We start from the raw sequence: 25,616 nt of genomic DNA on the forward strand, positions 1-25,616 counted from the left end.
TGGAAATCCCCTAGAAATAGTAAATAAAGTGATAATGGCTGCGGAAGTGCCTAAGCCTGCACCGAGAAGGGTGTACACGACGCCTGTGAAAATTTTAAGTTCGCCACCTAGTAGCGACTTGAAAGACGAGGATTTGTATGATGATGGCTCTGAGGATGAACTGCAGTCACTTCGTAGTGAAGTGAAACGACTAAAGGAACGAATAGTGGAGCTCGAAAATCAAGCAAGTCAGAATAAACCGCTAAATGAGTCGATGAAACAGAAGGAACAAGAAATAGAACGGCAGAAAGTGGAACTAGAAAATGCCAGAAGGGAAGGAGAAAAACTGAAAAATGAACTCAAGGCACAAGAAGATGCCTTAAAGAAGAGGGACTTTGAACTAGAAATGGAGAAAGATATGCACATCAGACGGAAGAAGGCAATGGATGAAAAAGAGTTTCGTATACGAGAATTGGAAGATGATTTACAAACAAAAATCCAAAAATTTTCAGTCAGTGCTAATGCACAGAATGCCAGCACTGAAGAAATATTTCACCGAGAGAAAGAAGTAGAGATGAGAGAGATACGACTACAACGTCAACATGAAGACCTAAAATGTTTCCAAGACAAACTGTATGAGAGGGAGGGAAGGTTACAACAGAACGAGAAGATATTGGAAGAGAAATTTAAAAGTACACTTGATAAGGAAAAAGAGCTGAAGGACCAGATGCAAGCACTAGACCTGCACAGACAAGAAGGTCCACCTGCTAGTGCTCCAGCTCACATCACAACTGCACCAGTGAGAATCTTGGCACCATCACCACCACCCCCAGAACCACAGGTAAGAAGTGTTTTTATCATTTTCATGTGAACAATGTACTACACATGTTCCTGTAGGAGTCTGTAGCAACCACATCAACGTTGCAAGAGAACATTGATCCTGATGTGGCTTCTCAGAAGGAGATTGAAGAGTTCTATAGGCAAAAGCGTGAGCAGGTTTGTGGTCATAAGTGAATTACAGTGGAGACTAATTACCTTAGTGCTGTAGTAAGGTGTCCTATTTTTTGGGGTCAAATGTATGTACAGGGGTCTATGGGTGTCGTAATCCCAAGGTTTTCATAACATAGTGGCTTTAGTTTAAATTGTGGCACACATGGTACTGTCAAGGATAAAAACTGAAGACAGCTACAGTAAGACCTATTGGTGACCTTGTAATTATAGTCATTGTATTGTTTAGGAAGAACTAGATCGGATGTATGCATTGCAATTTGAACAATCATTCTTTGGAGATGATGAAATTCCACCTAGCATCTCTGGGGATGTACCAGATAACACCACTTCAACAACAGACAGTGATCACACATCAGGCCACAGCCAATTGGACATTGCCAATAATTCATAGTCCTCTTGCTTACGCACTTGTATTTGTAAATGTAATTACATTTTGTTTATAAATATAATACATGAAATTTTGCTGAGATAAATTTTTAAAATTCGGTGTATAATTTTAAATCCATTTAGAGAATTTGTTTCGTTGGTTACAGTCAGTTTGTAACAACCCAACATTTGATACTTTGGTGGGTCTGTTGAGGTTCCTGCTTAGATACAGCAGCAGCTTCCGCCATAGCAACCCAGTGCTTGCCACCATGAGGCCAGTGACACACCAGAAGACATAGGGGGTCTGAAGTAGAAACATGTACACAGTACGTGGATTTGTAAAACAGCTGTTAAGTTACTTCTTCTAGAAAGGAGTCAAGATTCATGCCAAACGCCACTCCAACTAGACCACAAATTGTAGCAGAGAATGTCCCCATCTCCAGTTGTACACTAAGCCTCATCATCACATTACGCTGACTGGTAAGAGTAGTGAGATCAGTGGCCACAACATGTGTATTGTGTGCTGTACCTGTCCAAGTTGATTAGTATAACACTCTCTGACTGTTCCATTAAGTGTTTAAGCTGTTGCACTTCTGATAACATGTCCTCTGCCTGCAGGAGGGAAGATTACATGGACTGTCAGGAGTGTATTAAATCCTATGAACAAAGAGCATGTGACCCAAAAACAGTGAAATTCAAACATGGCTGTATTGTGTACTGTTACAAAGAGTACAACCTCATTACATCTTTATATGGGAGGAAGTTACCAGCATCACAGAGTGAAGCTATGGAAACAAAGTCAAATGGAAATGCACAGCAGGATATATTTGCTAGTGATTACTCCAGTAAAATTCATCCTTATTGTATATACCTGTAATGTGTCTATTATGCCAAAATAATTTTAGGAATAGGTAGTGAAAAGAAAGTGTAAAAAATGGTTTAGAGATATCCTAATAGAGCAGTCATGACACCCAAGATACCCCAAGAACACACCTGCATGGCATGCCACTCTAACATGTTCTCAAGATCCTCAACATCATCAGGATCACGATCCTCACTACATGACATCATATAGTTAGCCACACCCACATACTGACTACAAGCCACACCCACCCATGCTGCACCAGATGAGTCAAATGCATTTCAGCCATGTAATCGTCGTACTCTAGAATATCCTCAAGTGTACCTTTGAGGTCAAGCACCATTGCTTCAAACTCAGACAAACTGAAGACAACATCCACACCACTTAAATTGTTGAGGTCACTTTTACCATTCACCTTTTGCTGTGCTGCAGCAACACATGTAGCTCTCCCCTGTCCACTGAAAACAGTCGAGGATCTAGTAAATCACGTAAAGACTCTTTGATGGCTTGATCCAATTTAGATATGCTTTTCTCCAAATCTATGAACTAAGACATGAATCAATGACAACATTAAAGTGTATGATGATAGTAAATTCATGTTTTATATACACTATATAAAAAGTGTAGGCTGATAAATGTGTAATACTAACCAGATTGTTCAGGAGGACATCTAGGACCTGAAACTCAAATGGCATCGTCTCAGGGGTCTGCAGTTTCTCCTGTGTAAAAGGTATCAGGTCACTGTGTGACCTCTATGGCATGCTCACCTTTAATTCTGGTAGGATCTTTTTGACCTCGCTATGGTCAGCATCCAACAGGTAAGCCTTGTTCTCAGTAATAATTGCCTTAATGTGCTAAAATGAAAATGACGCAATGGCATTTTTAAGTGACCTCTTAGTAATAGAAAAGGGTCACCAATACATAAAAATATAGCTTTCCTTCATGTGGTCGTTACCTGAAGTCGAAGTACTATTCTTGCCCTGCGTACCAACAATGTGGTTAGGGCTGAGAAACGGATGTCACGAGCTTGTAAGTTCAGTTCTGATAAAAGGTCAGACTTTTTAGTGGCTAGAGGATACATTACAACATAATCAACATTGTATATCATCATACCTTTTACTGTATATTCTCCATTCTCAGTGAATTTTGCCTATTGGGCAATGCACAGAATATAACAGCTAGGCTGCCTATTCCATCATTGAAATTTGCATTTCAAGGATGTTAATAGTTAGGCTACTAACTCAAGAAAAATATTAATCTATTATTAACACTGTAGAATTCCTTATTTGGCAATACTTACAATATTAATGATGAAAGGAGATGATCCAAGGGGGTCAGTAGTTTTTTGAGGTGGTATTGTCGTGTGGTCTCCTAGTAGGATCTTGCGTAAAATTTCAAGTTGCACAAGCTCCTCATTTCTTGACGATAGGAATCTCACAACGCCCACTCGTCTCACGTTACCATAGCAACGGGGCAGTCTCAACAAAATTCTGGAAACCATCATACTCCCGGTTACCTTAGTATATTTCCGTATAAGTTGTACATGTAGACTGTACGATCATTTCGGTGTTACCTTGGCGGATCAAGTCAGGGGACATTGTACTACTGCAATGATATTACACGGTCTACACACGTGCTTTTATAAATCACGTGACTTAGCTCAAAACCACAATCGGTATTTTCGTGACTCTATTATATTGGAGCAGAGGTAATGGCAACAAGGCAAGTATCATAACGTAACGTCATCCAGTTAGTTATGGTGTATTACTACAGCTCCAACCAGAGTCTCTGGCTGCTAGTCACCGGGAGAACCATACAAGAACCGGTAAATTATGGCGGGAAACGTATTAGTTTAAATGATCTCGTGTGTAGTTACTACTGCAGAGAGAATTAGAGAGCAGTGAGGAGCGCTTGTCAGCTGGTGTAGTATACTATAAACCTGCAAGGTAACATACATCAATACAGCTAATTGTATTGTGGCAAATTACTGGCCGAAACAGCTCCAGTTCTGCTGTTGAAGTGAAGAAGAAGCTAAAGGGCAAGGAGTTGGATATTGTCCTTCAGATCAGTAAACTATTGGTAAGGTAGTTTGTTGTTATGGCAATGTCACAACACAGTGGGGTGTTACTAGGATCTTGATGAGCTGATCAGCTTGGAATTATTCCAACATTTTATCCTCGAGGCTTACAGGGGCTCCTTCAAGGATATAAAGGTCAGGAGTGTTATGAATTATAAACTTCTATTGTGTGTCCGATTTAGTTGCACAGTAATTGTATAATGAAGGAAATATCAGAATTCCCTGTGGGAAATTTCTAATGTTTTTCCTTCATTTTTCTTTAGACGAAGGTGAATGGTGTCAGAGAGACACGGGAGTTTCTTCATGATGTCTTCTTGTTCTATTGCTCTGAACGACTTCATCTGCTGAGGATACTCAAATACATTTATGGTCACTGGCAGGATGGGGCCAACCCTTACCAGGTACTACATGTGATGTTATCGTATAATGCACAATTAACAATAATTGACTAAATTGACAAGATTTCTCTATGCTACTTGTTAATGCCCTTTCCTCGTTTTGTTTTTTCCTCCAGCACTATTCCTGTTACCTTTGCCATAAAATTTGCATTATTGTGTGCTCTTATTAATGTTTCCCTTGTTGCAGGAGATATTTCAGAATTGTTGTGAGGCAATTATTGAGAATTTGACAAGGGAGAACCATTATGAACAGGTATTTGTGGTCATTGGAGGTCATATATTAACCCTATTGCATTATTTAGCAATACAAAAGCCTGTACAATACTGTTATACCAGGGAAGATGTCTTTGGTTAGTTTAAATGGTTTGATTGTGGGTTTAGTTTGTCTGTGTGATCTTAGTCTGCTGAGCAAGAGAACTTGTGGGCTTTGCAGAACTTGAAGGAGCAGGTGGGCATGGCTGTAGTTTTGCAGCAGAGTTAACCCTTCTTACCTCCCTGCAGATTGAAGTACTAGAAGTATGCCTTTTGTTTTACAAAGATTTCTTACATCCGGCCGATCGACTGCTTGAGTGTACTAAAATGTTTAAACAGCACAACTATGGGATACGTCAGCCAAACAAGCATTTGATTGGTGTCCATGGTAACCACTTGTTATCACAGATCAGGTGAGCACCTAGCATTTATAACCATAACATTTGGGATCTTGGCTTCTAATGATGTAAGAAAGTGTTTTTTGCTGTAAATACAAGACCGTATTACTTAGATAGCCGAAGTGTTCCTTTTTTGTCTCCTACAAGCTAAATGAATGATATTGTGTCACCTCCCAAACATGTTCTAGACATTAGTCACAGTAGCAGCTATGTATATCCACCAGTTAAGTTTGAAATATTGGTAGTTATTTCAGTAACTTTTATCAACTGAAATTTGCAGCAGTATGTGAGCAGGAAAAAGTGTGTTATTTTTGTTGTCGTAATGCATGTTTTTTATTATTAGTTTAATGAATTTATACCCATCCAGCCACCTTCAAGCACTGATTCTTCTTGAAGGAGTCTGCCTGGAGTGGCTGCAACATTACCAGCTTAATCCAGACATGTGAGTTAGGTGCCCTCTTATTAGAGTAATGTTGTTACGGTGGTTTACAGGATGCAGGGCAAAACACACCATCTATTGAAGGATAGTGCAAAAAAGCCATTCAAGGTACACAATGATGATGATGATGTAATGTTACATCATATAATATCACTTGTACACAGGAGTTGTGTACTGTGTCATCATCTGGGATATCCCAGCACATCTCACCGATGTTACTGGCACTAGCCTTGCTACATTTTCACTTCCCATCATCACCAGATGAAGATACACAAGTGAGTGAGCAAGGCGCGTGGCTGTAATCAGTTGCTGTTATTGATTACTTTACAGGCTGCTCGTAAACTAGGAAATTTATCACTTCAAGCAGGAGTATTTCCTTATCTGCTGGAAATCCTTCAGTGTGACAAGTTCAAAGGAGACTCGGTATGTCCCATCATAACTCTTGTTCTCATACTTGTGGGGCTTTAGTGGCACAAAACAGAGCTGTGTAACAGTGAAATATTATTACAATAACTGCATACACACAAATACTGCTATGGTGCATTACTGTTCCTCTAAAAGGGTGGAATGACTGATCCCACTAAACTTAGTGGTGATCAGGAAGTTTTCTCATTCAATATTGGACTTCTATTATTACCTGTACACCCCTATCATTACAACCACATAAAACAGCTAAGCTGTGAAAAAATGGTGCACCTTAAGAAGCCTGAGTGAAAAAAGTTGTGAAATCAAAGGTGGCAGCCAAAATAATGTTAATGTGAGTAAATTTTAATAATGGCTGTGTGCATTGTTAAATTTAGTGGCATTAACATCATTGCAGCCATTTGTTGGTGGTTACCTTTGATTTCACAACTTTTTTCACCCAGGCTTTTTAAGGCAGACCAGCCAGCATGTTGGGAGATTAGTTTATGTTTTTGTGAGGCACCCATGCCATAGGAAGTATCCTGCCAGGCATTTGTTTGCTGCAGTTGCGTGGTGCCTGGGTGCCTTGCGACCCCAACACCGAAGTGTCCAGGAAGTGCAAAGATTTATGTTACCACTATAAGTTTAGTTGCTCTCCGACATGTTGAAATTATGCTTTCCACTGGTTGATCATTTTTCACAGCTTGACTGTTTTTGTGTGGATTTCACTTCTTTTACTTTATAAGGCCAGCCTATGGCTGACTTTAGGGTTTGTTTTTACTCACATTTCTTCTTTTCTATACAAACCCAATGATATTATTGAAGACTGGCATATAAATGTGTTGTATTACATGATTTACTTCAATATGTTGTAATACTCTAATAGAGTGCACATTTTTTGAGGACTTCTAATAGAACATCTAATAGAACATCTATATATAGAATGTTCTAGTACAATCCAGTACTTCTATTGGTAGATACAAACGTTTATTTGTATACTTAAACTAGAATTTTCAGTTATAAAGCAGAAATTAAGTGAGGTGATCAGCCAAGATAGCAGTGGTTCAGTGGTTAAGGATTTTAGGTATGGAGGTCCCTGGTTTGAACTCTGGTAAGTTTTTTGACATTGTTTGTGCACCTTTTTACCCCCACGGTGACTGCTCTATTAGAGTATCTCGATCCCACGATTTTACACTTAATGGTTTTTACTTTTATGACTTTATAGCTGTAACTCTATTGCTATTCAAACTATCAAAAAGCACTGCTATGATGATCAGCCTATGTACAAACCAATTTTCAAGTTATTCCCATACTTGGTTTATCCTGTAGCCATGACAAAAGTTTGATTTGTTTACATGAATAAATGCTCATAACCCCTTGGATATTCATCAGATTCACAGCAAACTTGGTACGTGAATTCACCTTTAAACACTCTTCGTTTGTGCCAATAATTGAAATACATGTTTATGTTTTATAGCAATTTGCAAAGTGTGTGAAAAGAAATCAAACCCCGTAGCCCCCTGTACAGCATAAGCACAAGAAAAAAAATTATATTGAAAGTTTGAACACCTATATCTTGCAAATGGCTGTTGCAAATTTTCTGTGAGGCCTACACTTCCAGACGGAAAGCCATAATGCAAAATTGGTGTGCTTTGGAGAAGGGGCCATGGAGCTATGCATGCGTGAAAAAGCTGTTTTCTTTCTTCCTGTTATTATACTCACAGTGTGGCGCGCTGGCTTTCTTGGCCACATGACACTACCATGTGTCTTGATGATAATCTGGTAATAGTAATCTTGAGTCTCAAAGATGCGTACGGTAGGTACAGACAAAATTAGTGACTTAATCAATTGGCAAATGAATAGCAACTTCTGTGCTAATGTTAATAATAGATTTATGCTTGTAGTGTATACAACATGTGTGTTGCACACCAGTGTGTTGTATTTACTGTTATCAATAATGTGGCCCACACCCAGCCAATAGCCAGTACCAGTCAGATAGTGGTACACACACTGATGATGGTAACACTGGAGGTGTTTGACGAGGAGTCCCTCGGTGACTCTGAGGTATGTTTGTCTGTCTGTTTCTATGCTGCCATAACAGTGGTGAGCAATTGTTGTAACATGTAGGCAATTTTATCAGTAGTTGCCATGGTAATGGCACACCCACTTCTACGGGCAGAATTTTGGGAGAAAGTGAGTTACACTGTAATAACAGCCACACCCTAGAGTAAGCACTGCTATGTTGTCTTATATTCAGGATCCTGCTGGTGGAGTAGGCAGCTTGCTATTGTCCCACCAGCTCAGGTTAGTGTAGTTGTGTTTTAAGATGGTAATATTTTTGTTGCATTTAAAGGTTTCCATTGGAACTTAATGCACTATTGGGGCTTCTTGAGTCATTGTCACATGACCAGTCATCGGCACTGTCAGTGTATGGCTTTCTTGGTGTGATGCCGTGTTACTCAGAGGAATTCAATCTAACTAATGAGATGGCAGCTGACCATGAAAATGATAATGGTTGGATTAGGATATCTACCACATCACCATTCTCAGGTGTGTAGGGTGGAAATTTTATCATCCAGTTAGGTACTTGAAGGAGTCTAGAGGAGGCACTGTGTTCTAGCTGTATTATTTTTAAACTCCAAATTGCACATATGTTTAGCAGCTGCTTCCTGTACAGATATAACACTAGTTATGGAATAGAGCAGGGACAGTGGAACAGGCCAAAGAGAGTGATGAAAGTTTCAGATATGAAGCTTTATAAAACAGACACTCTAAAGACAATTATTTTAGACAACTTTCATTGTGTTGTTACCAGTCAACTTACAAATATAAGTGACTGCTCTATTAGAGTAGTTGACTAGAGTATTTCAATCATTTGCCTCAAATATGGGAGGGGTGTATGGCCTCCTATAGTGAGAATTACAGTGTAGTATGCATCTGTGTTTACTATCAACAGCCTTCATTGCTCCTATTCCATAGGTTTGGAGATTCCTGCTGGTACAAGGGGACAAGTCAGTCGTATATCTAAAGGTGAGGACTTAAATAAAATGTAATATTTCGTGCCTTCACAATGAAGTATTTGTTAGATATTGAGATAATTTCTTGGGGTGTGCAATGTTCAGCATTCAGTTACTTCATACATGAGGCAGCTGTGGTGTGTAGATCTACAGATTCAGGTTAGACCTCTAATTGTTTAGGGCATTAAGTGATATTATCACTGTGCAGGTGACACATGGTGTTACCATGCCAATAATGTCATTGTGACTGCCAAACTTATTACGTCACTGATACAACACAATGATACACTGGTTGCCAAGCTACAGCCAATCGTAATGCAATATCTTGCCATCATTGAAAGGTAAAAATATATTGTATAGTTTGAATTGTATAATTCTAATACAGGTTTTCCAATTATCCTAATCCTCCAATGGACCTATTGTCATCATGTTTACAAGTTGTTGTGGCAACGATGTCTTCAGAACCAAGCAAGGTATAGTGTTTGTCAGACAAATATTTTGTTATTGGTGGTATGGTTATATCTGCAGCTCTAGTGTATAGTTAATCCAAGTAAATATATACAAGTATGAATGATTATTGATATGGGAGATTTTAAATTCCTGGTTATTTTTCGTGTCTGTCTTATGTCAAAATGTATGCTAAAGTTGAGCTTCAGTTATCCAAGCAGGCCATGGGAATAAACTGGTGTTCAGATAACTGAATTGCTAGCCAGCTATAGTGTTCTCAATAGAACACTCATCTACTCTAATAGGACATTCAGTTAACATAGGGTTTGAGATTGCTACCGATTCATATTAGCACCAGGTAAACGTTAAATGGTAGAGTGATCTTTGCAAAAGAGGCATAAGAGCTTTTAATCCATTTCTGTGTATGTAATTAGAATGTTGGGTGACTTCAGGGTATGTAAACTTTGTGATATATTGCACAGTGTGTGCCTTAAACTATATATTGTGTGCCTTAAACTATATATTCTTATCATTATTAGATGTGGAAGTTGCTGTTACAAACTGGTTTTCCACCATATTTAGTGTCATTAACAGAAAAGTATGCCAAACTAGTTTCATTCTTCTCTTGTTATTTATTGATTAATTTCAGTATCTCTGTTGTTCCTGGTTGCTATGGAAAGCTGATGGGAATGTGGGAGTGTCCAAGGGGCGTGTACCCAGTTACCATGGTATTCCTGGACATGTTGTTGACTCTAATTAAAGCTCACTGGGAAGAGAAATGGAGCTCACATGATCTTCTAGCTGGAGTGTGCCTCACTGTACAAGACATCTACTCCAACCAACACAAATGGCGTTTCACTTCAGTTTATGACCAGCAACTGATAGGTAACCAACCTTAGAGTATTGTAGATAAGTATATAGTGCAACAAATCCTCAGTTATCGTGTTCCTAGAGTTAACCAAAAGTGTTCAGATAAGTGAATTTGTTTGGCTCATACAGTGATGAAATACTCTAATTGAACAGTCAGTTTATTGGAATTTCTGTCTACTTATCAGTTACCTTTGCCAATGTCAGGTGTATATATGCAGGAAACTTATTTTCACTTGTTGGCTGTAGTAAGCTCTACAGGTGGGTCTACCCCTGATTGTCATTAAGGCTGTGCAATTATATCATTTATGCAATTAATTGATTCCAATACTAATCATGATATGCAATAATCTCAACAACAAAAAAGAAGAAATAATCGAAAATAGCGCATTCTCCTGATAACCTACTGTCAAGAGCCATGTTAATAATAATTAACCATTTTTTATCACCATGAACCAACCTGTGTCATAAGTAATGCAAGCCTCTTTTCACAAAATAGAGATGAGCGACTGTTAAGCCTTTCTCCATGCTCAAATTCACAGAATGCAATTAACTACATAATCATGGTTACTGGATGGTAGTAGTAATCACTTGGAATTGTAATTGTAATCACAATTACACAGCCCTAATTGTCATCCATACAGTTCAGTGACACATTCATTATTTCCTAAACACCTGAGTGATAGTTTAGTGTTAGATTGTTATACACAGCTCTGTTCAATGGTAGAGCATACCCTACTCTAATAGAAAATATATACACCTGTAGAGTCTAGACTCATAAAATACTCTAATGGAGCAGTCACATCTATCATTAAAGGTTAGGTTAATCAAGATTCATATATATATATATATATTTAAGTACCTACTGTACTGTTCTGATTTCCTTACAGGTTACAAGTGTTTACAACTATTCCACATGATACTCAATGATGCTCCCTCCACCAGTCGCTTCCTCTCATATACTGTACATTGTCTGCATAACATGACCACCAGTGAAGTGCTCCTTGATTCTATATCAGTCACCATGGGAACCATCCAGTCACTTAGTGACCATCCTAAACTGCATGACTTATTTGTTAACAAATTGAAACTATCATTTGAGGTTATTACACTGTTATTGAACCAGGCTAAGGTAATATCCGATTGTGGGTTCTGGTTTTGATGTGTTGTTGCCATGTAGGAGGGTGATGAGGCTAGCGTTGTATCATTTCAACAGTTGCTAGCCAGCCATTTTTCTTCTAAGCCCACTCCATCCAGCCACTCTGTCATGTTCCATGTTGTGTCTTTTATCCACTTCTCATGTGATCCACAGCTGCCGTGTGTAGTTACCAAACTGTTGAAACAACTTTGTGAGGTATGTGAATATTTTGTATTTATGTTGATATTTCAATATTTGTGCAATTAATCAAAATGGTTTCATGTCCTTAAGCTTTCAGACTTAAGTGTGAACTTTTTGCGTGTTTCAAGTACTCTAATACATCATAGACCATTTGTATTGGTGACACTGTACTCTAACTGAACAGTCACTCTGCTATTCAGCATGCCCTGTATAGATTACAGATCGGCATGGATACACTGTGTCTTGAGGTGGCTTTTAAGCAACTCTGTGTATGTCAAGACACAGAAGTATGCATACAATGCTCCATGCTCCCTCATCTGAATGAAGTGATTTTTGTATTACAGTTTCCTTCCAGCTTCTGTAATCCATGTACCGAATTTGAGCAAACTCGCTGAATGCATTTGTGAGATATGAGCTGTCAAAGTTTGTTTTATTTCTTCAGGTTCTTTTTTGCGAAACTGCAATTAAATGCAAGTGCAATCATGAAGTTTGACACAGCAAACTTCAGTACCAACTTTTAACAGATAACTAACAAATATTGGCATTAAAAAAGATGAATTTGTTCTCACAACATACAGGGTAGGCCACTTATTGTAATCAATTGAAAATTGCTTTGCAAATAACAATGCCTTTGGTATATTCAGAGCACAAGCCATGACGTTATGATGAATTAAGCATGCAATTGAAATAAACTCTTCATCACTCAGAATTTAAAAAAATAAAAAATAAAAATATTTATAGCATTTCTTGGCTACCATTTATGATTTCTAGCTGCACCCTTTCACAGCATGGCTATATTAATTTAGATACACATTAAACAACAAAAATGATTAAACGAACGCTATATTTGCAGTACAACAGCTTGCATGATACATATTGCAAATGTAATTGTCATAGTCTCTCAATGCATGCACTCCGATCACACTCTGGCAGTCCTTTGTGGCTGTGGAGCAACTGAGTTGACTTTGTGTATCCCCAATACTCCCCTTAAATGCTTCATCATTGGCTCACGCACCTGCTTAAAGTATAGCCCATATACTAATGGATGGAGGAAGAGCACTAGGTAGATACTGTTGGGAGCAACCATGTATTGCATTATTTCTTGATAGGCTTGAGACCCAATCAGAGCTTCTCCTATGTAGTACAATGGTGGAAAGGCCATGTTGATTATTGTACTACCCAGCACAATGACAAGGAGCATTTTTATTGGCTTCATGTGTCGCTTTATGTTGTGCTGTTTCTGCTTCAGGGTTGTCATCAGTTCAGACTGGCTGTTGACTCCATGTAGGGTGGATTCCTTATCGATCTGCTTGTGAATCTGGTAGGCTTTGATGGTTAAGTATATGTTAAGGATTGTGGCAATAAGCGGTGACATGAATGTGGGTAGTATGAAAGCAACCACCAGGAGTTCGACAAAAGCCTTTCCGACAAACATGCAAGCGCCATACTCTGGTACGTCTGTGTCACCATCTGAATCAAGGATGAGCCTAAAGGCAGTAGGTATGATGGTTATTAGCCATCCACCACAAATAATAAGCCCCACATTGCAAGGCGTCATAATTCTTCTGTGCTTGAAGGGAGATCTTATGGTTATCACCTTGTCAACTGGTATTAACACGAATGAGAAAATGTTCACAAGAAATAGAAGCTGTACAAGCTTTTACGCATTTCAATTAACGATACTCTCCACACCAACAGCAGAAGAGACGATCATAGTGCCGGATATGAAACATTTTGCTGTTGCAATGATCATACCGTATATCAACAGATTGGCCACAAATATGTTATGTGGCTTATGCAAACTTCTCGTGGTCTTGATGGTGTAGACCACCCAGCTGGACAGGAACAAGATGGCCATTGTAGTGATCAGTTTGAATGCCAGGGAAACATAGGGCATGCATCCTGGAAGGACAAAACCTTGATCTTCCATCTCGTAATCGCTTCCCAAGCCGTGCATCCCACTCGTAGTGCTGTATCTACGTATGAACACCGACTGAAGGATACTCGACTCAACAGGACTACTAAACTGGACTATCACCGATGTGCACTGTTGTTTTATTGACAGAGCTTCTAGCCTTTGTAATTGTAACACAAGGAAGTGATAGCTAACACCTACTTCTATGTGGTGCATATTTAATAAATGACAGCATGCACACAGCTCCAACAAGCTGAACCCAAGCTTCAGCTTATTAGCAAAGTTAGTGGCTTCACGTCTCTTGTCTTCTTAGGCACCAACACCCCCTTGATCTCTTTGTGCCATCTCAAGTCTCCATACCATAGCTGTCTGCAGCAATGGGTTATGGGCTCTAATACCTCAAGCTGGTGTCTCCCATCAATACCTGATTCGTCAATGTACCTGGAAGTGTCCTAGCTTGAACTGTGATGAAGGTTTTGCTTTCTTGTTATATTGTATCTCTTGTGCCTTGCAGGTAACATCTACAACACAGAAGACAAACCTTTGATCAGTTCCTTTGTTTGTTGTTGTTGTTGTTTTTATTAATGATTAAATCTTCAATCCATTGCACTATGGTAGGCAGTTGTACATATAGAGATTGTCAATCCCTAGTGGACTTTCATAAAAAAAATAGGTTCCTATCAATGTTTCCAGCATACCAAATATTGGTATGGAGTCTTCAACCAGGATCATCACAATCCATAGTGTCTTCTATCTTAAGTATTGGCCATCTCATCAAGAAGTCTTAAGCATAGCACGTGTTTGCTTTTGTCCTTAGTTCCTTAGTTTATGACAACTCCGATGTCAAATCCTCCAGTATTACCTAGACATTCTGCTCCAATTATAAGAGCCTCCCTGTTTCCTGCAAATGGCTGGAAAATAGTCACTTCAAATTAAGGGGTAAGTCCTTCCTTCAATAAGCAACCCCTTCATCAAGCTTGACAAGGTTGCTATCTCCATGTAACCCTCCATAGCTGACACAAATATTCTTCAGCACTCCAATGTCTCTGATAAAATGTTGTAGCACCTCAATGGACGATATCCGCAATGATGAAATTTGATGTCATAATTGACAAAATGGCCGTGTTAGTGAGGGGGCTTCAGAGACAGAGACTTTAGCATGCAGTATTCGAAGTGAATGCTGTCTGTAGTTTTCTACGTTTGGAATCACGAGATAATAAAGGTAAGAAGTACTACACGTGCCGTGATGATGCAAAACGCGCTTCAACAAGGAAAGCAGACCGAAAATTTTAAATTCGGACATGCATTGCATTATATACTCACCTTCGCCCTTTTTCGAATTTATAAATGCTATCATAGGGAAACACTATCTTGCCCAATACCTTCCTGTACAAACTCCCCACACTAGCACGGTCATTTTGTTTTTTGACGTCAGGAAACATCATTGTGGATATCGTCCATTATCTTGGTACTTCCAAAGGCATACCATAAAGTTATCGGTGTTATTTTAACAGCCACTCTTTTTTAATACAGTAGGACTGAATCCTTGAATATCTGAGTGACTGTTGTATTAGAGTATAAAGCTCTAAATTTTTATCGGTGTTTGGATGGCACTGTAACTAAACCGTGACTAAGCATGCGATATTTATAATATTAACATTAACATCTGGTAGTTAACAGAGACTCCATAACTTCATCAAATCCTGATCAAATTTGCTATAGAAGTTCCCTCTCATGTTGTATTTCATCAAACTCTGTTCAGCCATCTCTGAAAATATATGTGCACGATATGCATGTGCATAAAAAATTATGTGCATGGTACAAAATAAAGAAATAAAATATAAAGTGAACTGTATCTCAACAAGTGCAAAGTGCTGTCTGAACTACTCCACCAGAGGCTCAATAGTTGGTGTTACATGAGTGTGATGACCCAGTATTAATAAACCCAAGGGTTTTTTTTTGGTTTTTTTTTTATGTTTTTGAATACATTTATTTTTCTGAATGATTTCTCTATGGTACTATCTTGATCACGCACCTGTTATTGCAACCTTTCCATTTGCTGTTGTATTCAGATTTATACATTGATAGATTCCCTAACAATTTAGCAAGCATCACGGTAGCTATCCACCACACATATGTTGTCCTTTTAAAAATTGGAGAGTTACATTAGATATTCAGTCACCCATAAAATTCAGGTTGCTAGGGGCAATAGTTATTACTATGACATTCATCTACTGATAATGTTATAGGTTGCTCCAATGTCACTATTCAGCATGCTGGGGTCACATGGTATTGCTGTACGAGATGCTTTTGTGAGGAGACTATCAGCCAAGACTGAAGATGTTGACCTGAAGGTGGCCATCTTGGATTTTGTCAATATAGCCCTAGAAACCCAGCCGGCACTCACAGAATTGTTTCTCTGTCTAAAGCCATCTGATGACAGCAGTGGAACAGAGGTAGTGGCTTATAGCTGAATTATATTATGTCCAAGCACAGTGTTTAGATCATTGTATTACTTCAACAGGTATATGAGTTGGATGATGCAAGTTGTATGGTACCAGTGTTGGACATGTTGGACAGCCAGAATAAGGTATGGAGTCTCTGGTATGTATTATTATAAGTATACAAACACTACCTTCTGTTGTTTTATTATTGTTTTATCTGTGAAAGTTTCTTGAGAGATATTTCACTTAACAGGAGGTGTTGTGTCCACCAAAACTACTGTGTGCAGCCACCCACCTCATTCATGCTGTCTGGAAGGAGAGGAAAGTCACTGCTATGGCTGCCATAGGCCGCAGGTACCAGCTGGTTTTTTGTTGCTGTGGTGATGGTGCATTTCTGTAGTGATGGTTTCTGGAAGCATCTGTTACAACCACTGTTCTGTGATGTGGACCTTGAGCCAAGTAGGGAGGTGAGGAGGGCATGTAGACGTGTATGCACATCTGCATGTGTGTACACACCCCCACATGCACGTGCACACACACACACGCGTGCATACACACACACGCGTACATACACACACAAGACAAACTAAACAACCAGATAATTCATCACTACTATCCATTGCAGGAAATTGTTCATGAGCTTGAAACTTGTGCCCACATAATCAATACAGTTGCCCTGGAGGCGTTCAATTCATTAGAGTGAGTGCTCTAAAGTGTCAGTTTATGGTCTAATAAATTCTAATAGAAATAAAATGGACAGCCACCTAGCAAGTCTCCTGGATGATTTTTCCAAACAAGGCTACTACCATATTTGGACACAGGTAAGCTATTACTATATTGAATATTGCAGTTGCTGGAACTCTTTCTGTTACTTTTTACCGATTGCAATTAACCAGTGTTGGTGGTATCGTGTTACTTATGTAACACATTATGTAATAATTATTAAGTAGTATAACGAAATACGCTATAAAAACAGGTGATACAACTCAAGTTACTTTACTTACAAATGAAGCATGTTACCTAAGTAATAAAGTTACTGTAATGAGTCTAATATCACATAATATTATTACTACAAGTAACGAAGTTTCTAATCTTGTTAGTAATCCACTGAGTAACGGCTAGCCACGATGGTAACGAAGCCTACTGAATGAAGCTTATTCACCAGCATCTTACTTATAACCGAGATTTACACATTGTCCAACAACACAATCATGTCAAGTGATAAGGTGGTAGTTTCACATGTGGCAGCTTAAGGGCTGTGCATACAAAGTAATATAATATGTAATAGAACTGTGACCTGGACCAAACGTACATAACCAATTATTAGCTCCCTATAACCGATCGATTAACCGATTAATTGGCTTAATGATTATTTTTACATTTTCAATGTCATTTTGTATATTAACAGTGTTTTCTTAATCAATGTACTGTTTGACATAAGAAGTATGCTAGGGGAAAGAGTGGCTTTGTGATGTGTAATCGCTAACACACAAGCAATAAACAGCCTCCTCGCTCACTTTAGTGCACTCTTTATAGCCATAACTGTAAGCAATTCTGTGGTCATGTGATCCAATTGTATAATTGATTGTTGCATACATAGCCCAAATATCAATCACCCTCAATAACCGATTGATTAACCGATTACTGCATAACCGATTCATAGCCCTAATATGTAATATTATTATAGTTACTTTATTATATGGGTAACATGTGATAGTTCAGTTGCAAGTAATATGTAATATGTATTGAGTTACTTTTAAAAAATAATTTCCCCAACACTGCAATTAGCAATGTGGGTCACACCAGTGTGTATATATATATTATATATATATATGGAAGTTGCATTCCAATATACTCTAATAGAACAGTCACTATTTGTTCCATCAACAGAACCTGAAGTCACTTGAGGATCATGATGTAATGGAAGATGTTGAACCTATTCCTGTTGCTGTGGTAACAGCACAGCTGGAGTTAGTCAGATCTTGGAGCACGCTGTTGCTAGTAGCAACTGGTTATCATGTGAGCTACTCACCATCTTGTTACCATGGCACCTTTATGTTATTATAACACCTCAAGGAAGGAGTGTTTCACTTGACAGAGAAGAAGACAAGAGACAAATTGCTCACTGATATTGTTAGTATTATGAAGAGTCAGGTAAGGTTGTTATTGAGCTATTCTCATGTGATATAGTATGATGATGTGTCCCTGTGTAGTTATCTGCTGTCTACTCTCCTCAACTGAGAATCCTCATTACCACTGAACTGAGTGTGTTGTATATGATACTATTGAGGAAGTGGATGAGGTGTGTGTGTGTGTGTGTGTGTGTGTGTGTGTGTGTGTGTGTGTGTGTGTGTGTGTGTGTGTGTGTGTGTGTTAGGGCCCAAATGAACTTGAGCGAATTCAAAGGTTTGTTCCAATGAACAAACATTCGAATGTGGCTCGAACAGTTCGTGATAGAGTTAATCATTCCATAATGACGTGGGGGAAGCTAGTATTTTGGCAAGTCTTATGTATTGATAGTTTAGTGCTGGTCACAGGCCATGCCTATAAAGTAAACTGTGAGGTTTAAAGGTTTCCATGTTGTGCCAGCCACTTGTCTCAACCGTTAGTAAAAACCTAGTAACCATGAGTACTTTTACTTGTGGTATTCAATCTCAAGTTTTCTCAGTAAAAGCGTTGAGTCAGTACAACAGTGTGTGTTGCAAACTTTTAATATGCTGTAATTCATAATTTGTGCACCTATTTAAAAGTTTGAAAGATTCATGAGCTTTAGTTAATGAATGTTCGTTTGGGCCCTAGTGTGTGTGTGTGTGTATGTGTGTGTAGTGAGCAAAATCCATTTGGCACCTACATTTGCAACAGCTGAGTTTGTGATCTGTGTAAGCCAAAAAATGTTTCAGCTAGAGAGTCTAACTCCTTCATCAGCTTGTGGCATAGCTTGAAGCTTCTGGCCATGCCAGGTGAGATGAGTTGCAGTAGGATCACCACTATTGGTACCATGCTGTGAAAATGGATTCTCTATCTATAGTATGTATACGTTGAGCTGGATCCTCAAAGCATTTAATAACTCACAGATGCAATTACACACAATCTTGAAATTTGGCTTATTTGTAGTACTGCTTAAGCCACTAAATATATTTCAAAATCTTTTCATTCAAATGCCTGACTCAATATTTACAGTCAATCTAAACTTTCACCATACATTTCCTATGGGGAAGCCATATGGTGTAGTGTCTATTACAACTCTCTCCTGAACGTGTAAGGGAGCCAAACCACATGTGTCTATTGTTGACACGTTTACTGTCATCACTAGTCATCTGGTTGGCTGAAATGTTAATTCTCTTGAGAGAAAAAATCCATTTTTCATTTTAAGCTGTTTTTCAGGATCCAGCTCAACTTGTGCATACTATACCTTCAGGTAAATCACTCTGTAGGAAGACCCTGCTGTACCATCTGGTGTTAGCTGTGTCAAATCCTTACTCCTTCAACCAAAGAGAGTTCTGTCCCACACATCAATCCCACACAGTGGTCAACAACACCTGATACACATCAGGATACCATGATTTGGGTGTGATGTTTGTAATGCCTCATCTCCATGCCATTCCAGTATGGCATCCATGGTCCCTACGATGGTCCTGCTAGTACTTTGAAGTGATGTCAGTGGATAAGCTTATGAAACTATGGCACGCAAGTCCAGCTTCCCTACTCTTTGCTCCTGCCTCTTCCACTCCACTATATCCCAGCCAATCATTCTATCTTCTCCAGCTTGTTATCATTATTATCTGTGAGACAACCATGCTGTTATTCTTCCACTGTAGCCCAGCTAAGCTTGCACCGGTCAGCTACCTTGATAAACTTTTGCTGAGTCAATTTAGATGCATACCTTCGTTGAGTTTCCATTTGGGTTTTTGCAAAATGGAGAGGCTTTGTAATAGCTGCTTGCAGTTATTTTTGGTTACTTATATCTGGTTCTTGACAAAATAAATCAGCTTTGATTTTCTTTTCTTCACAAACACAATGTCTAGTCTTCCCTAAGCATCTACACTACGTAATGGGTTACTTATTCCTTGACTATCTCTCGATTATCCAGCTTTGCTGCTTGTTTATTCAGTACCTCTATAAACAAGTTTTTCTTTATTTTAATAGTCATGTGATGTGTAGCACTTGGTACTTGAAACCACTACTGCACACATGCTCACCATTTTATTAGAAGGTTATTGTCTGACTACAAAGGTATTTAGATTTGAAGTGTCAAAATATGTGCACTAGTACAAATGTGACTATCCTGATCATTTATTTGCTATTTGTTTACATTTCAGGATGTCGTTTCTTTACTCAAATTGTAGTCACATGTGTCTTGTAATACATACAGCTCACTGTCACCTCAGGAAGGAATGGTGAAGAATTTCTGTGTTGTGTTAGAACTTTCTGGCAACCTTGGCCATAATTCAGCCACCCATCATCTCAATGCACACTTGTTTGCTGCTGCTCACATGATCCTCAGAGTAGCCCCACCTTCTGACAGTAAGCTGTGATTGGCTGAATACTGTTTGTCATGTAATGTGTTGTTTTGTCAGGTAGTCTGTTCATACCTTTCGTTTCTGGAGTTATACAGAAATATCCTGAGTCTGAGGACCATTTCAAAGTATGAAATGTTGCTAATTTAATCCTAAAATAATGTGTATCTTTTTAGATGCACACATTAGCTCTTGGAGTCCTCCAGGAGATTATCACCATGGCAACAGAGCACACACACTGGTTACCACAGCTACGCAAACACACAACTGTCCAATTATTAGTGCACTACTTGAGAAGTAATTTGCAGGTTGGTAGATGTGTGTGTGTATGCGTGTGTGTGTGTGTGTATGCGTGTGTGTGTGTGTGTATGCGTGTGTGTGTGTGTGTTCCGTAAAGGAGAATATAGTGGCTAGGAGTGCTGAGTTTAAGTGTACCTATTTCTATTTCAATAGCTGTGACAACTATTTAAATATTGTATTCTAATTATTTGCTACAGCTGTCTGGTAGGAACATTCCATTCATCCAGTCCATATTAGGAGTGCTCCACGCAATAGCTGCCAGTAAGGTGGGTAATATCATCATGTTACCAATAACAACAAAACTGTTGAATTGTGCTAGTGTTGTTGTTGTTGTAAGCAGCACAGAAGTTCTGTTAGTAAACTATTCTACTGTAGCCTGTAAAATGCCCGTCTAAAACATGTTAAGTTTAATGTCAGTCAGGAATAGTTTCCTGTGTTGCAGAACAATGGTGTTATACGTATATTCCAATTGTGTGTAATCAGCAATGTTGTAATGCTCAAAGACAACATTGCCTTGTAACACAACACTATGACTATACCTTGGAATGCCATTTAATTTGGTTGCCAGCAAACAAAAGTTTGATTCGAGTACTGTATATATAGATTTAACTAACCCACTCACTGCCATGTTTGCCACATGGTGGTATCAATTACAGAGATCTGTTGAATGCACTATGTAACTTCTGTTGTATGTTTAGTAGCCCCATATGCTTCTCCTGTATCAGTCATGCCCTTAGGTGAGGGATAACTGGTCCCTTGCACACTATTTTGGATAAGATGATGTTATTACACACTTTTTGATAGTTGACAATCGTTGATAATAATCATTGTAGATAATTCTTTGAAGTGATGAAGGGATTGTATAGGTCATAGTAGCGTGTTGCTACTTTTGTATGTCTCGAATCAGTGGCCTCGTTGGTGTATGTGCATCCACACTTGCTGAAATGCCTGAAAACCATACTTGGAGATAACTGCTTCAACTGTCAACAGCTTAGTAATGTTATTATAAACACTGCAAATGTGTTTTCACTTAATCTGATTTTTGTACTATAATGGCTTTGTGATTACCACTGTGTAAGCAACAACTAGATAACCAAATTCCTTGTGTACAGTTTCATTGTATGGTTTTGTAAGGTATTGCAGTTTAGAAGCAATGTCTCTACAGATTCAGTAGTGGGATGGATAGTTATTAACTATTCACTATTACAATGCTTCCAATACATGCAGCACTCTAATATACTCTAATAAAGCATACACCTCTAATATGTTAGCAAGACACCTTTGTATACTCCTCACAGGTAGCAAACGTGTTGATCCATTGTGGACTAATGGATGTCTTGTGTCTATGCCTGTCAGGGGGTGAGCCTTGTCATCTCATATGGCATGACGTCATTCAGTTAGTGGCAACACTATTGGTGACAATGAAACATGCATTTGTGCCACATGCTGTGGACTTCATTGGTGTGCACGTGGAGACCATTATCAGTGTATGTGTGTACTGTGATGTATTCTCTAATTATTGCCCACTTCTATAGTCACTTGATTTGTTGGAATCCAGTAAGAGTTGGGATCAAATGCAGATGATGGCTGCCGTGGTGATGTTTATCAACCACCTGTCTCAATATCGTCGTCAGTGGCAACTAGCGTTACCACAGTTACACAGCGTTGTCATAGTGAGTGACCTCCTCTCACGTGTAGCCAATCAGATGTGTGTATTTCTTGTCATAGGATAAAGTGTTAGAGTTGTGTAGTTGTTGTGTGGCTTCCCTCAGCAAGGAAGGAGTGATGAAGCATATTATAAAGGTAATATGTACTTGGGTTGGACAAATCTTATCTTTTAATACTGCTAGAAATTTTCTATATAGGAATTGCTATTTCCTGAATACAAAAAACACACAATAATAGTACCGTCCGTATAGCCAAAAATCTTTGAGGGATGGAACTTTCGTGAAACTGTAAAATACAATTTTTGTGTTTTTAAATTCATGAAAGTCTAGAAAATCATGAGAGTTTTAAAATAAAGAAATATATAAACCTTAAAAAGTTCACAATTATATTTTCAATTACTCATGAAATTTGCGAATGTTTTGTCCCTTGAAAATTTCTGCCTATATGGTATGTAATTTCAGTCTGCAATGTTTCAGTCCCTCAGAAATATCTAGCCTTACGGTATGTAAAGTATAAAAATGGTGACAATTTATATAAAACTATAGAGCCTTCAAGCTACAGGAGAGCCAGCTGTTGAACTGAACCCATCAAAATCATCCAGTACAACTGGCAGTGAAGAAGCAGGACAACGAGACTCATTACTAGAGGAACTGTAAGTCTTGGTGCTATAGAGAGTAGGAAAATAATAGTTGACGATTATAAGAATTTTGTTTGCATTATGTTACTGATTTGCCATTTTTCTAAAGGGTTTTTTTGTACTGTTGTTTGACAAATACAGTTAGTGTATAGGTTAAGAGAGTCAGCATATGTAGTTATTGTATGATGTGTGTCCAGGTTGATCAAAACACTGAGTGGATGTCTGGGTGCACTATATCACCATTGTCCCGACCTTGCTAGTATTCTTCAGGATACTACAGTATGCAGAAATGTTGTGTTTGCTTTTACATTATCCTCAACTATAGTTGTTTGATCTGGCTGACTATCCACCACTGGTTGCCCTTGGCTTTAGTCAGCCGTCACTACAAGCTGCTGATCAGCAAACTGATCTTGGTACTTTGACAGCTTCCCTATCAGTGCTTGTTAGGTTACTAAACAAGGTATGGTAGGCATTAGTTAGAATAATGGTATAGTTTGTTACCTTACTATAGACCAGTGTTGGTCACTTCAAGTCACCGTCAAAGTCTCCTTCAAAATACCCAGAGGATGTCTTGCAGAAGAGGTACAATTATGGTACAGTTTAATCTTGTAGGCCTTCTTATGGGTCACTAGTAGCATGGGACAGTTTGTGAAGTCGTGCTGTTTATTATCAGTTTAATGCAGCAGGGATTTTTCTAGGGGGGGGGGGGGGGCAAAGGGGGCATTTTGCCCCCCCCCCCCCCATGAACTCTTCCTCAACTAGCCCAATGATGAAACAATGATAAATTGATTTGAAATCATAAAATTTAGTTGATGGCTAGCTAGCTACAATAAAACAAATTTAGCCTAAATTAAGTTCTGCCCCCCTCAATTTCTGAAAAACTCGGATTGCCCCCCTGAATTAATTTTCTAGAAAAATCCCTGATGCAGAAAAAAATTGCAACTCCAGCTCTTTAGGCAGCTGCCTGGAGTGCAGATTGTCTGGGAATAAAGTCTAGTCTGAGTTTTTTTTCTTTCTGACTTCGTGCTACACACAGGCTATGGAGATGTTTTTTGGGATTAGTACAATTATTGTAATGAAATATTTTTAGGTTACAGCTGTTCTGGGTAATGGAGCAGGTGGTATTGTTGTTGCTATCTCAGGCAGTGAGGTACCTGATTGATCCTACAATTGATGATCATAGCAAACAATTGTTGAAGAGAGAATTGTCCAGTGAACTGGTAAGCTATTCAACTTTGAAAATGTTTGATGGAAGCTCTTTTTAAAGGTCCAAATAGAAAATAGCTCCATATCGGTGATGGTAAAATATTCTGTTTTACTTTCAAATAAAATGGAACCTCTACATAAATTGTTTCTGTAGATAGTGGAACTTTATAGTCACCAGTGAGAAGAGTGTGTATGCCTTATTTTTATACTATTAAACCTCCACTATCTGTATATAGTGAAGGTTATGAGAGCTTCCATCAAATAGTTTCATTATTGAGAGGTCCACTGTAATATTGTTGTTATAGGGCAACTTCTTGTCAGCATTACTGAGACACTTCACACGTAAAGGAGCTCCTTCACCATTGAGTGCTCGCTCACGAGTTGCTGGCTACTCAGCAGGGGCATTGTTGTCACATGATGCATCATCTAGTAGAACTAGTTCCCTGTGCTTCACTGACTCTGAAGAACAGGCTGTGTTCAGACTAGCTGACAGTTTTGTAAAGCAATTTCTTCAGTAATGTGTAGTTACTACCACAACATAGTTTGCAAAAAGGGGTCTTCCACACACATCCAATTCTGTAAACTTGGGAGACCATAACATAGTATTCAAGTAACATATTAACCTGAAATTTTCGCCATCCATTCAGCTATGTTGGTGCTCACTTCTGACCAAACTTCAAGTCAATAGCTCTTTCCAATATGAAGTTATAAATTGGCAAATTGAATGTGTGTGGAAGTCCCCTTTTCACGAATCCATTCACATATATTCTAGTCAGTCAGTAGTATATTAAAATATTTGGATAAGGACAACAGATCCTCAGTTATCTTGTTTCTAGAGTTAGCCAAAAGTGTTCAAACAAGTAATTTGTTTGGGTAAATTTAAGCTCATACAGTGACAAAATACTCTAGTCAGTTTATAAGAATTTCTGTCTGCTTATCAATTAAGTTTTGCCAATGTCAGGTGTATGCTGGAAAGTTATTTTCACTGGTTGGTCTACAACTAGTGTATATGACTGCTTTGTTCAGTATTTGTATGGGGCCCCCATACAAATATGTGACCAAATTTTGGAAAATC

General features: G+C 38.6%; 3 protein-coding genes across 5 annotated transcripts; 2 read left to right on the forward strand and 1 right to left on the reverse strand.

Moving 5' to 3' along the window:
• Nucleotides 1-34: 34 nt before the first annotated feature.
• On the forward strand, nucleotides 35-1,463 carry LOC136242091 (golgin subfamily A member 6-like protein 4). The gene is made up of 3 exons (XM_066033475.1): nucleotides 35-820; nucleotides 877-975; nucleotides 1,217-1,463. The coding sequence occupies exons 1-3, from the start codon at nucleotides 35-37 to the stop codon at nucleotides 1,379-1,381; spliced, it is 1,050 nt and encodes a 349-aa protein (XP_065889547.1). The 3' UTR covers nucleotides 1,382-1,463.
• On the reverse strand, nucleotides 1,399-3,909 carry LOC136242090 (magnesium transporter MRS2 homolog, mitochondrial-like). 2 transcript variants are annotated; one of them, XM_066033473.1, is made up of 12 exons: nucleotides 3,792-3,909; nucleotides 3,519-3,734; nucleotides 3,332-3,368; nucleotides 3,174-3,286; nucleotides 2,986-3,072; nucleotides 2,869-2,937; nucleotides 2,634-2,764; nucleotides 2,470-2,580; nucleotides 2,350-2,413; nucleotides 1,886-1,968; nucleotides 1,716-1,833; nucleotides 1,399-1,660 (listed from the first exon to the last, which is right to left on the reverse strand). In XM_066033473.1, the coding sequence occupies exons 2-12, from the start codon at nucleotides 3,720-3,722 to the stop codon at nucleotides 1,487-1,489; spliced, it is 1,191 nt and encodes a 396-aa protein (XP_065889545.1). In that variant the 5' UTR covers nucleotides 3,723-3,734; nucleotides 3,792-3,909; the 3' UTR covers nucleotides 1,399-1,486. The 2 variants fall into 2 exon arrangements, with proteins under 2 accessions (XP_065889545.1, XP_065889546.1); XM_066033474.1 differs by lacking the exon at nucleotides 3,792-3,909 and having other exon boundaries at nucleotides 3,519-3,777.
• Nucleotides 3,874-25,078, forward strand: LOC136242089 (nucleoporin NUP188-like). Of its 2 annotated transcripts, XM_066033472.1 has the most exons (48): nucleotides 3,875-3,940; nucleotides 3,992-4,043; nucleotides 4,091-4,164; nucleotides 4,219-4,297; nucleotides 4,350-4,430; nucleotides 4,559-4,696; nucleotides 4,881-4,946; nucleotides 4,996-5,043; nucleotides 5,094-5,141; nucleotides 5,195-5,358; nucleotides 5,711-5,785; nucleotides 5,836-5,890; nucleotides 5,947-6,057; nucleotides 6,113-6,205; nucleotides 8,159-8,248; nucleotides 8,312-8,377; nucleotides 8,442-8,488; nucleotides 8,538-8,734; nucleotides 9,164-9,214; nucleotides 9,271-9,360; nucleotides 9,410-9,542; nucleotides 9,587-9,674; nucleotides 10,188-10,246; nucleotides 10,298-10,533; nucleotides 11,406-11,647; nucleotides 11,696-11,869; nucleotides 16,019-16,225; nucleotides 16,294-16,359; nucleotides 16,467-16,567; nucleotides 16,614-16,680; nucleotides 16,839-16,912; nucleotides 16,959-17,034; nucleotides 18,104-18,232; nucleotides 18,290-18,367; nucleotides 18,427-18,515; nucleotides 20,586-20,737; nucleotides 20,791-20,858; nucleotides 20,907-21,038; nucleotides 21,228-21,296; nucleotides 22,329-22,517; nucleotides 22,566-22,703; nucleotides 22,759-22,833; nucleotides 23,244-23,350; nucleotides 23,533-23,614; nucleotides 23,661-23,795; nucleotides 23,847-23,917; nucleotides 24,426-24,555; nucleotides 24,847-25,078. In XM_066033472.1, exons 1-48 carry the CDS (start codon nucleotides 3,930-3,932, stop codon nucleotides 25,057-25,059), a joined length of 5,016 nt encoding a protein of 1,671 aa, XP_065889544.1. In that variant the 5' UTR covers nucleotides 3,875-3,929; the 3' UTR covers nucleotides 25,060-25,078. The 2 variants fall into 2 exon arrangements, 1 of the variants encoding a protein (XP_065889544.1); XR_010694472.1 differs by lacking the exons at nucleotides 23,533-23,614; nucleotides 24,847-25,078 and having other exon boundaries at nucleotides 3,874-3,940; nucleotides 24,426-24,493.
• Nucleotides 25,079-25,616: the final 538 nt, after the last annotated feature.

The sequence above is a fragment of the Dysidea avara genome, chromosome 13 (genome assembly GCF_963678975.1).
Source record: "Dysidea avara chromosome 13, odDysAvar1.4, whole genome shotgun sequence".
NCBI lineage: Eukaryota > Metazoa > Porifera > Demospongiae > Dictyoceratida > Dysideidae > Dysidea > Dysidea avara.